This window comes from Ipomoea nil, unplaced genomic scaffold (assembly GCF_001879475.1).
Source record: "Ipomoea nil cultivar Tokyo-kokei standard unplaced genomic scaffold, Asagao_1.1 scaffold3017, whole genome shotgun sequence".
NCBI lineage: Eukaryota > Viridiplantae > Streptophyta > Magnoliopsida > Solanales > Convolvulaceae > Ipomoea > Ipomoea nil.
Window position 1 is genome coordinate 1,248,789 of NW_017619445.1, and position 13,184 is coordinate 1,261,972.

Genomic DNA, 13,184 nt, shown 5'->3' on the forward strand with positions numbered 1-13,184 from the left:
CCCGCAATTTGGTGAAAGCTATTAGAGTCGATTTCTAATACCAAATGGCTCACGCCATTGGCAAAATATTAATAGTATATAACCAGTCCCCCAACATTGTTTGGTTGCATCAGGGAAACTAAGGGTGTATTTAGTTCAAACATTGGAATCGGAATGGCCATAGAAATCAAATACTTGGTAATGGTAATGTGTTTAGAGAGAATGAGTCACTTTATTTGGTAGTAGGAATTGGAATCAAAATAAATAAATAAATTAATTAATTAAAATAAAAAGAAATAAATATATAATATATAATACATATATATGTATATATATTAAAATTCTATATTTAATGCATGGACAATAACTTTTTTTATTTTTTTCAATTTTTTTCTCATATTTGATTTCATTGTTCAAAACTAGAGGAGAAAAAGACTAAGGGTGTGTTTGGTTGGTGGGTTTTGCCCATAGGAATGGGTATGAAAGTGATTGTTGTTGTTTGGTTGATAGGTTTTTAGAACACTACTATGGGTTTCGAATACCCCATCAATTGAAAAACCCATACCCAAATACAATAAGGGTTTCATTCCCTTATTTATTTTCAAGCACTACTATTAGTAACTATTCCCATTCCACCCTACTACCAAACATGTTAAATACTTTCACCAAAACCCATTACCATTACCAAGTATTTGATACCCATTCCGATTCCGATTCCTATGTGTGAACCAAACACACCCTAAAAGAGTAATGGGTTTTGTAATTACTAAAGGATTTGAATCCAACAGTAGGATAACAAAAGTAGACAAACGAACATGGTAATGGTATCAAAATCCATAGTAAGGTGCAAAAGTTCCCAACCAAACACCATCTAAATTAAACCTTGCAATCTAGTGAAAGCTACTAAAGCTGCTTTCTACACCAATCTCACAGCCATTAAATCTATTATTTAACTCATCATGAAATGTAAACAAGTCAACTTATCACAAAGCAAGATTACCTGAGATTGTATATATTCTACTAGTTCTTGCAACTTAGCAGCTTGTCGAGAAGGAATCCCACTTGAACTCCCCTCATGCGCTGGTAGTCTTTCTAGAACTATTTGAAGATAACTCTGAAAAAAAGTAGAATATCACTGAACAGTTAAGTGCAGATTGAGAATAATAGCACTTCCAATTAAGAAGGCAAAGGACATAAGGATCAAAACCTTTGTTGTGTATGAACCATCCAGCTTAAGTGCACAACCAGCAGCTGCCACGATCTCCTTATTTACCCCTTTAATTTGTATGTAAGGAGTAGGCACATCTTGTAGATGATCAACCTCAATAAGAATCTAAAGATAATATTCTTAATTTTCAGAAGCAGCTTATATTAAGTAATTTATGCATGAAAGACATTGAAGCCTTAATAAATGTAATAGAGCTATCAAACATCCAAGATACAAGCAAGTGAATATTTTAGACTCAGAAACCGGATAATTTCTTAGAGAAACAAGGAAAAGTAAATTAAATGAGGGAAAAGGGAGAAGGTGGAGAGAGAACCAATTTTGTGGCTGGGAAAGCATAAAAGGTGAATGATGAGAACTTTGATCCAAGTAAATAAATCTTTACGTCAAGAGAGTAAAGAAGACAAGATTTACGTGGTTCGACAAAGTGTCTACGTCCACAGGAACGAAGTTGTTCTTTTATTAATTGTGATGATAAAACATCCAAGGGCATCATATTTATATGCAACCCTAAACATTTACATGTACAAACATATCCATGTACTATACCGTCGGACCCGATTCACTCACCTGGGAGCAACCACCTGGGTTTGTTGCTCAAAGGGAGTCTGGTTTGGTATGTAAACTTAATTGCTCCTTATTTGGCTAAAAGCAGTCTCCACAGACTTGGTTTGAGAGATTTAGCTCTATAATTTGTGAGTTTGGTATGATTCGAAGTGAAGTTGATCATTCTGTATTTTATCGCCATTCTAACAATGGGAAATGCATATACCATGTAGTGTATGTGAACGACATTGTTATTACAGGTAGTGATCAAGAGGGTATATTTCAATTGAAAGAGTATCTCTTCAGTCGATTCCAAACCGAGGATTTGGGCAAGCTAAAGTATTTTCTCGGAATTGAAGTGGCACAATCTAGCAGTGGTATAGTCATTTCTCAAAGAAAGTATGCCTTGGAGATTTTAGAAGAAACCGGTATGTTGGATTGTAGACTTGTGGATAATCCAACGGATCCGAATGTTAAACTTCTACCAAGACAGGGGGAGCCATTGCTTGACCGAGAACGATACATGAGATGAATTGAAAAATTGAATTATCTCACAATCACACGTCCAAATATCTCTTTTGCAATTAGTGTATTAAGTCAGTTTCTTGAGAACCCTTGTGATACTCATTGGGATGCTGATGTTCGGATTCTAAGGTATATCAAGAAAGCACCGGGGCAAGGTTTACTATATGAAGATAAAGGACATGCTCAAGTTGTTGGGTATCCTGATGCAGATTGGGCCGGTTGTCTGTTTGACATGCGCTCTACTTCAAGTTATTGTGTACTCATTGGTGGTAATCTTATATCTTGGAAGAGTAAAAAACAGGATGTGGTCGCAAGGTCCAATGTTGAAGCCATAGTTATCACGGCGCCCTTTTAAGTCGCGGCGCTCCCCGACCGCCTTGTCGCCTAGGCGACTAGGCGCCCGCTTAGGCGACGCCTAGGCGAAGAGTAATATATATATATATATTCTCATATTATACAACAATTACTGCCAGCATATTTTATATATTATATATATTATATAAATATAATAATAATAATAATATGAGAATATATATTGGGAAGAATTATATATAATATATGTGGAAATAGGCAGTGGAAATAGGCAGCCTTATTTATTATATTCTAGGAAGTTGTAGCTGCAGTAGCTTTCATTACAAAACAGAAGCAGAAAACTATTCATTTTCTCAAGGCTACAACTTTCTAGGAGTAATAAAGTAAATATAAAGTAAATAAGTCTGAACAAAGAAGCCAAGAAGAAAGAAAGAAGGAAAAGGAAGAAAAAAAATCAAGAATGGCAGTCGACGACAGCGGTGGGAGAAGAAAGAAGCACCGATGACGACCCACGGCGGTGGGACGGCGTCGTCGGTGGCTGTGGGTCACTGGGTTGGCTTTCTTCTTCTCATACCATTTTTTTTAAAAGATAAAGTTAAAAATGGGTAGGGTTTATGGGTTTGGACGCCGAATCGGCGTCCTTGGCATCGTCTAGGATGCAAAGGCGACGCCGGAGCTCGCCTCACCATTTTCAGGCGAGGCGAAGCCTCCAGGCGTCCTGTCTCCACCGACAGGACGCCAAGGCGTCGCCTAGGCGACGCCATGATAACTATGGTTGAAGCTGAATACCGGGCTATGGCCCTTGCCACGTGTGAGCTCAAGTGGTTGAAGCACTTACTTCAAGAGTTGCAATGTGGCAATGTTGCTCAAATGACACTGATATGTGACAACCAAGCAGCTCTACACATTGCTCAAATCCAATTTATCATGAGATGACCAAACATATCGAGGTTGATTGCCACTTCATCAGGGAGAAGATCGTGTCAGAGTGAATTAAAACTAGCTTCGTCAATTCTGCAGATCAGTTAGCTGATATCTTGACAAAATCCCTTAGAACTCCTAGAGTTGGGTATATTTGTACCAAACAAGCTTGGAGTGTATGATTTATACTCTCCAGCTTGAGGGGGAGTGTTATGGCATATGAAACCAAATGGCAGATGAAACCATAGGAATATGATAGGGATTTGACTAGCATGCATATATATGAGCTGTGTATTCTCCTTTCTACGAGAGTAAGACTGTAAAAGAGTGAACAAATTTTCCAAAAATCCTCTTTACTCTCTTCACTCAACTTTCATTTCAAAGTTGTTAAGGTGGATAAGAAGAAGATGCTACAGGTTCTTGTTCAGTGGGATCGTACATCACCTGCAGAAGCCACTTGGCAATTTTGGGACACCTTCCACGCACCCAATTAGCCTTGAGGACAAGGCTTCTTTTGATGAGGCGGGTAATGTTACGCAGCATGCTAAAGGTGGTGAGAGGGCCAAGAGACAAGTCTCAATTCCACTTAGACTTCATGATTACATTTGCAGCTGAGTCTCCTAAATTTCAGGCCATGCAGACTAATTCTTTGTTATTTTATTTCCGTTGTAGCCGTTGTAGATAGTGCAGGAAGTGCCAAATAAATAGTATACTTTCAAGGAAATAGTTGTATGGGAATCACTATATATACTGTCGTTAGTAAAAGTAAGGGCATCACCCTGAATTTTCAATCTGCTCTATCTGAACTCTTAATACTCTGCTTCCCCCTCTATATTTCTCTTTTGGAGGCTTCCACCCTCAATAGTGGAATATTTTCTCAAACAAAAAAATATAACCCATCACAACACTAAATCTCTCAAATGTCACTTCATTATAGTCCCAAATTTTGCCAAATTTGGTTAGATGAACTATTCAAATTCAGAGAAGTTTATTGTCGAGTATGAACATGCCTGCAATCCACAATAGTGACCTTACCTTCCTAAAGGAGGAATTATAAAGCCAATGACATTACAGTTCCCACTTACTGATAGATAGAATGAAGATATAATTGATATGACTAATATAGACAATGTAAAAGATATAGAATTTAGATAAACAATCCCAATTCTTAAAACTTACACAATAGTGATCTTACCTTTCCATCTTGGTAGATATATGCAGATGCTTCAATATATGCTACTGCTTGATACCTGATTCATTGAAGATCAATCATAAAAAAATTCCAATCAAAAGAAAATAAATCCGCAAGTTACCCACACACAAAAAAAAAAAAAAATTGATGGCAATATGCCGAATCAGATAAAGCTTAAAGTATAACCACAGTTGAGATAATATAGAGCAAGATTATATTAGGTGAAAAAGGCATCTTGTCAACTATTCAGAATCCATTTAAGAATAATGAAATAAAACCTTCAAACACTGCATAATGGTAATCTTCACTCAAATTTAATGAACCTGCACTTCAGTAGTTCAGTAGGCCTATAAATCTAAATAAATGAAAATCACTGATTTAGAGACATAATTGCATATAGCACATTTCAAAAAATGTCCCATTAAATACACTTCTAAGCCAGTCACATATCATGTTTGGATCTTATTCTTCTTTAATTCATTACAAAAGGCATTCAAGTCACAACAAGGTATACTACAATCTAGCAATGGACTCGCTGTCTCGCTTACCAATTATCATCTAAATACATCTGAACAAGAATTAAAAATCAGGAAAAAAAAAAAAAAAAAAAAAAAAAACACAAAGAAAAGAACTACCAATAGCAGAAATTATGTGCACAATAATTGGAAATGTTTCCAATCTTTCCATCCATATAAACAATGAGGTGCATAACCAAAAAGGACAAACAAGTAAGACAGTGAAGAACAACACCAAGATAGAACTCAATACCCGAGGTTAAGAAGGCCAGCAACAGTGCTAATGCTGATATCAAAGTCCACTTTTGGCTGAACAATGAAGCTCCCTTCTCTTATAGGCTTTAGAAGGAAAAATTCAAAAGAAAATAAATGGAAAAGAAGTCATGAGAGAATGCCCATCATGCATTTATCAGAGTACTTTACAAAAAAAGAATGTGTCACAAATTCGATTAAAGACACAAACCTCGCGTATTAACAATGCAAATCTTCCCTCACATATTCTGACTCTTATGCAATCACTTTCTGTTAGCAGGCCATTAGGTATTCCAGGAAGACGTAAATATATATCAATAAAACTCTGAACAGAACTGCATATCTTGGTAGGTTCAAGAATTTTCAGAATATCTTGATATGCCACCTGTCAAGAAGGTCCTCCCTTAAGAAACAATAAGTAAATACAGATTCATGGCGGAAACAGAAACTAATTTTACTTGCCTGCTTATTACTTTTCAACACAAACAACGAGCTCTCAGGGGAAAGCACAGGGTCAAAATCATTTCTAATTTTTAGCTGCAATATAGAATAAAGAATTTAGAACAGCATAACTACCACTTACAACTAACATCTAGAATGGACACAGAAAACAGCATTTCTGAATTCTCAAACCAAAACTATGTTTATATTATATTCCTTCACGATACTTCTTTGTGGTGTCCACATTGTAGCAAAGTTTTAGCTTCAATTTGATTCTACAAATCTAGAGCACAATAGCTACCACCGAATTCACAGTGTAAAGCCAATATACATCACAGACACTAAACAGCATAGGACATGGAAAAGCATACATTTCCTCCCTCCCTCCCTATAATGATCAAGTACAACACTTGATGAAGTTTCATTGAATAAAATCTGACATCTAATATTGAGACCCTTCTTTGGCTCATTCAGAAGTTACGCAATGTTTTCACTCATCTGTGTGCCCCAAAACATGTTTAAAGTGGACACGTCTCTACCATTTTACTCAAGTCTCAGTGGTCAACATGCGAACACAGAAAAACAATATCCAACTCAGAAAATTGGGAGTAGGGACATGTAAATATACTTTTGGAAGTTACAAGTGATTTTGGTTTCATTAGCATTAAATTGCCCAGAACTGATATAGAGGATAAGTTGAATTATTCAATACAGAAGAAAATAAGAAACTAGAGAAAGTTTTTTTTAAGCTAACATGTGCATGAACAAGATGTGGTTCAATGTGCTGCTGGAACATTGGAAAAACTGTTGTCATAATCTCATTTTGAGACATGAAGTATCCAACTCTACTTTTATCCCTTTGAACTCTAGAAATGAGATGTGAATGAACACCCCCAACCTGTATCAGAACAATAAATTAGATTAAAGGATGTTATTGTGTTAACTGCAAATCCAGACAAAACTGAAGTGTCAGCAAACATTCACTCTCCCCTAGTAAAGAAATAGCATGAATCATACTTACAACAGCAATCCACAAGTCCAATGAGTTCCTAATGTTAGGGTGCAGAGCATAAACGCCTTCAAAAATTACCTAGACAACAAAAGTAGAATTTACATACCAATTAGGAATTACAATCAAACAAGGATAAACAGGCCAATCCAATAGCCAATCTAAGATTTAAACTCTGCAGTCAGTTGAAAAACATCAAGATCTGAATCATTTTTTTTGTTGATATTGTGCAACTGTAAGAACAGAGTAAAGAGACAGAAATTCTATGCACATACCACTCCACACTCTTCAGAAACTTCAATCTCCTTCAAGCCACTACGAGCACCAGTTTCCAGGTCAAAGATGGGTACTTTTGTTCTACAAGACTTTCTTATATCATCAATATTCTATAGAAGCAGGTGAAACAAAATGAATTAGTGCAATGATAGGTAAATGTTCTGCAAAAAATTAACACATTAAATTTATCCAAAAACTAGCAGGCATCAGATGCTAGATTTTTAGCAGCCAAAACAGATTTTTAAATGTATTCCACTTCTAAGGTTATTTGACCATAAGTGTCACTGTATAGGGAGCCATTATTAAATGTGTGCATACTGCATAGGCTGTTCCATCAGATGGTGGATGGTAAGCTAAAGAGAAATTCAACTTTGTCCCGCTCAAAGTAAGTCTCTCCAGGTGCTCATACATTAACATACCACAGCACAATCACTAATTATTGATCTAGGTAACCCAGGTAGTTTGAAGATGTAAGTGTAAAAATGATGTGCCACTATGACAGCCGTGAATGGATGTTGTAACATCAAAAAATGAGCATATTTCAAGAATCTATCCACCACCCAAAAAAATCACCAATTCTCCTCCAATTTTTGGAAGTCCCTCGACAAAATCTATGGAGATATTTGTCCATACATGAGCTGGAATGGGCAGCGGTTGCAACACCCCTGCTAGATGTAAATTCTCCCATTTATTTCTTTGGCATGTTGAGCAGTTGGAGAAAAAATCTCACACCAGACGATTTAATCCTAGCCAATGGAAGTCATGCCATATGCAATGGGATTATTTTCTGTACTCCATTGTGACTATTGTTGTGAGTCTCTTGCAATATACGTTGTACAATCTCTGACTCTAAGAGGAATGAATATTTTGTCATGATGGAAGAGAAGGCCATCAGCCATCCGCCATAAGGATTGATATAGCCGGTCAGCGCTGTTGGAAATAGGCAGCCATATTTACTCTAATCTAGGAAGTTGTAGCCTTGAGAAGAGTAGTTTTTAGCATTTATGGTTGTAATATGGAGAACTTGGAACATACAGAATGAAATAAAGTATCACTTCTTCCTCTTCCCTCTATTGTTTTAACATGGTATCAGAGCCACTCCTTGGGCTAAATTCTCACGGATGAACAGTGAAATTCCTATTACGGATAAACTCCAGATTCATCATCCCTTTTTCTATATTATTCAATACTGGGAGCTTTGTTCACAAAGGTGGTACCACAACCCTCCAACAGGAACTCCGGCGACCTTGCCCATCTTTTCCGGCCGCCTATCATCACCATACGCGCTCTCACATGCCACCTTGCAGGCAGACCTCCGACGCCACGCGCCGGCGAGTGAGGCTTTTTCCGACGACATTTTCCGGCCAAATTTTCCAGATCAGTCTGCTCCTTTTCTGCGACCCTACGGTGTTTTTCTCATATTTTTCCAATGATTATGGCAAAACATAACATTTTGAACAGTGCATTGAAGGCTGCCAATACCACTATCTCTCATACTACCCTTGCATTAAGATCTGAATCAGTTCGGGTCAAGGATTCTGGAGCCAGTGAGCCACTGATCACATCTCTGGTAACCCTTCCTTTTTCGCCCATATTAATTTCTTAGACTCTCTTCATGCTGTTACATTTGGTGATGGGTCAAAAGGAAAGGCTATAGGAATTGGAAAAGTCACCATTCATTCTTTATCTTTATCTAATGTCTTTTACATTACCAGTTGTCCCTTCAATTTGATCTCAATTAATCAACTTACTCTCTTAATTGTCTAGTTACCTTTTCCTCTGATTCCATAATTATTCAGAACCATCAAACAAAGGAGACAATTGGTGTAGGAAATGAATCACGAGGTCTCTACCACTTTTATGTCATACCAATACCAAAATAGCTTGCACTGCTAGTGTTTCACCTCTCCTTAACCATTGTCGCTTAGGACATGTTGAATATTAGGAAACCTTTATTGAATATTAAGAAACTCTTGGTAGGAGTGGGCTTAGTTTCCTATTCCTATTAGGATTGATTTAGTATATAGTTTAGTATATATAGACGTACATAGAAGTATAGAGCACACACAGACACAATCTATTATAATCTTTCATTATAATATACTCTTTCTATTTTCTTCTTCTATGGTTTTCTCACATATTTTGCTTCCGCCTAACTGGCGGGTGGTGCCCGCCAGGCCTTTCAATCCCTCAATTTCAACAGGACATCCTGATCTCATCTCAATAAATTAAAACAACTTGTTCCAAGTTTGTCAAGTCTAAAAGTCATAGAGTGTGAATCATGTCAACTTGGGAAACACTCAAGAGCCTCATATCCTAGTGACTAGGAGGGCTAATACCCCATTCTCTCTAGTTCACTCCGATGTTAGGGGACCATGTCGGGTTTCATCCACTTTGGGTTTCTCAAATTTTGTTGTCTTCATTGATGATTTCTTTCAATGCACTTGGGTCTTTTTAATAAAGAACCATTTTGAATTATTTGATGTGTTTCAGAAATTCTACAATGAAATTATGAATCAATTTGGGGTATCTCTCAAAATCTTACGCAGTGATAATACAAGAGAGTATTTTTCTAACACTTACACTTTCACTCTTGCTATCTTATAAATCGAATGCTTTCTTTAATTTTGCAAGGAAAAATTCTTCTTCACATCTTGCGCACACAGGAACCTCTCCATAAGCTCCCATTACGGATCTTTGGGTAATTGGGTGTAATTGTTTCGTTCATGACTCTTCCACAGGACGTGACAAAGTTGATGCTAAGGCAATAAAGTGTGTATTCATTGGATATTCTCGCCTCCAAAAAGGCTTTAGGTGTTACTGCCCTAAAACACACTATTTCTATACTTCCTTTGATGTTACATTCTCTGAAACAACACCTTTTTTCTCTTTCACCTCCATTTAGTCTGATTTCCTAGGGGAACCCACTGAGGTAACAGAAATTCTCCCTGTTCCTACTTTTTCAGAGCCTGTATCTCACACTGTTCCTAAAAGAACTATACCGATTCCTGAAAGAACAACACCAAAATCCAACCATTCAAGAGGAAGGACATGTTTCACCATTTTATGTACACCTATCAACGACGCAATCGTCAAAACTCCCAAGAGGATGGGCATCCAATTGATTCATGTCCTACATCTTTGCTTCCCATGAACACAGCCCAAACCACAACACAAACAGACTCTCACATTGCCAGTCGAATAGGTAAAAGATTCACTTGAAATCCTTATCCTATATATAATTTCCTCACACAAAAACAACTGTCTCTATCGTAATGTGCTTTCATTACTAGTTTGTCTATTGTTTCTGTTCCAAAGAATGTCAAGGAGGCATTACCTCATTCAGGATGGAAGCAAGCAATGATTGATGAAATGGAAACACTTGATTCTTTGGGAACTTAGGAGTTAGTTTCTTTACCTACAGGAAAAACTGTGGTTGGTTGTAGATGGGTGTATAATGTGAAGGTCGGTCCAGATGGACAAGTTGATAGACTTAAAGCTCAACTTGTTGCTAAAGGACACACAAGTATTTGGCATTGACTACATAGACACTTTTTCACCTGTAGCCAAAATCATCTCTATCCGCCTCTTCTCTCAATGGCAGCCAATTGTCACTGGCCATTATATCAGTTGGATATCAAAAATGCTTTCTTACATTGTGATTTGAATGAGGAAGTATATATGGAGCAGCCCCCTAGCTTTGTGGCTAAGACAGGAGCAAATCTTGTTTGTCATCTCAAACGGTCTCTCTATGGGTTGTGTGAAAAAAAAGAGTTAGGTTTATCTATAGGGTTGTGTCTGTTTATGAATAGGTGTTAGTTATGGGTAGTTACTTACAGTTATGTATTTGAATATATATATATATATATATATATATATATATATATATATATATATATATATATATATATATATATATATATATATGTACTATGTTTCTTTGTTAGAAACACACAGATAATACAGATAATACTAATATATTTCAATCTTATATACATTTTCTATTCCTTGATTCTTCATCATTGCTTCCGCTTAACTGGCGGGTGGTGTTATTCTCCACCCGCCAGGCCATTCCATCTTCCAAACTCAACAGGTTGAAGCAATCTCCACGTGCTTGGTTTGGGAGATTCAGTGACGTGGTCAAACAATTTGGCATGATACAAAGCAAAGCCGACCATTCTGTCTTCTATAAACATCTTCTTGGAAAAAGCATATATCTTGTGGTTTATGTTGACGACAATGTCATCACAGGAGATGATACAAAAGGAATAAAACAACTCAAGAAATATTTGTGTCAACATTTTGAGACAAAAGACCTTAGGAAATTAAAATATTTTCTTGGTATTGAAGGTATCTATGTGTCCCAACGAAAATATGTTTAGACATTCTTGAAGAAACAAGTATGACAAACTGCAAGCCAGTTGACACACCCATAGATCCAAATGTTAAGCTTCTTCCAAGACAAGGGGGGCCTCTATTCAATCCATGTAGATACCGAAGATTTGGCAAGCTACTATACCTTATTACATATGTAAATATCGCATTGTACTTGAGCAATTGATATATTGTGGACCCACCATACACATGATGGACCATGTCAAGATTATGGGTATGTTTGGTTCAAACATGGGAATCGGAATGGAAATCAAATACTTGGTAATTGGAATGGATTTTGGTGAAAGTATTTTGCATGTTTAGTAGTAGGGTGAAATTAGAATGATTGCCGATATTGAAATTTAGTTATGTATGACTCTATAATAATCGGAATAAAGGTTTTAAAAATATAAAGACAAAAAATCAAAGCAATTGATCTTAAAAGTGGCAATAAAATGAGTAGGCAATGCAGTGAGGAGGCGATGAAATGAGGAAGGATAAGGTTAAATTAATGGAATGATACCTGATTTAAATTAGGTTATGAGTTTTGTAATTATACGGGTAATCAAATCCTATATCCGTATTTTAAAAAGTTGTCAACCAAACAATGTGTATGACTTTCATTCTCATTCCTGGTGTCTAACCCCATAATATGTTAACTATAGATACATAATATGAATATCGTTTTTGGACCAAGGTCCACAATGCAAGGTGGACCTTGGTCCACATATAACTTGCATAGATGGTTAATATATTACATTGTTGCTTTTAATAGTATCCATCTCCTAGTTATAGGGCAAATTATGCTGTGCAACCGTGTGCACCATGCTCTATGTTCATATTACCGAACTATATGTTTATAATTATAAAGCTATATATTCATAATTTTTGAACTTCATATTCATAATTATTGAACTCTATATTCACAATTACAGAACTCTATGTTCATATTCCGAATTGTTGAACTTTGTATTCACAAATCATAGAATTATATGTTCATAATTTGATAACTATACAATTTAGAAATTATGAATCTACAATACAAACATTATGAATCTACAGTACAGATATTATGGATCTGCAATATAGAAATTATGAATCTACTGTATAGAAATTATGAATCTACTGTATTTAAATTATGAATCTACAGTTTAGAAATTATGAATCTACAATATAGATTTTATGAATCTACAGTATAGAAATTATGAATCTATAGTATAGAAATTATGAATCTATAATATAGAAATTATGAATCCAATGCTAGGTGCACACGGTTGCACAGCATAATCATCCCAGTTATACAGTGTTTGACTTTCCATCTTCATTCACACACACACAAAAAGATATAGCTATGAAGCAGGAGATATGATCATAAGGGCACAAGATAAATAATACTTACCTTTGACAAAAGAGCAAGATCAAGAGTGCTAAAATTGTCATACTTGAAGTCCTTTACTTCTTCTGTTTTGTAATAACTTTCAAGGGAAACAACTTCACAACCAATAATATTAGCCATCTTACGAGCCAAACTTGTTTTTCCAGATCCACTAGGACCACCTAAATGGACAACAAGAAACAGAAACCATGCACAAGAATTATTATAAAATTCGCCTAATT

At 36.2% G+C, this 13,184-nt stretch overlaps 1 protein-coding gene across 6 annotated transcripts in view; it reads right to left on the minus strand.

Annotated features, from left to right (window-relative positions):
- The window catches only part of LOC109163351, a 28,603-nt gene that overhangs the window by 6,096 nt on the left and 9,323 nt on the right, over window positions 1-13,184 (minus strand). For all 6 annotated transcript variants that reach the window (XM_019312106.1, XM_019312108.1, XM_019312107.1 and 3 more), the window contains 10 exons: window positions 12,967-13,124; window positions 7,193-7,303; window positions 6,930-6,998; window positions 6,663-6,806; window positions 5,930-6,004; window positions 5,679-5,852; window positions 5,469-5,554; window positions 4,704-4,758; window positions 1,187-1,312; window positions 980-1,093 (listed from right to left, as the gene is read on the minus strand). In XM_019312106.1, the coding sequence (XP_019167651.1) occupies window positions 980-1,093; window positions 1,187-1,312; window positions 4,704-4,758; window positions 5,469-5,554; window positions 5,679-5,852; window positions 5,930-6,004; window positions 6,663-6,806; window positions 6,930-6,998; window positions 7,193-7,303; window positions 12,967-13,124 (1,112 nt within the window). The remainder of the gene's footprint in view (window positions 1-979; window positions 1,094-1,186; window positions 1,313-4,703; window positions 4,759-5,468; window positions 5,555-5,678; window positions 5,853-5,929; window positions 6,005-6,662; window positions 6,807-6,929; window positions 6,999-7,192; window positions 7,304-12,966; window positions 13,125-13,184) is intronic.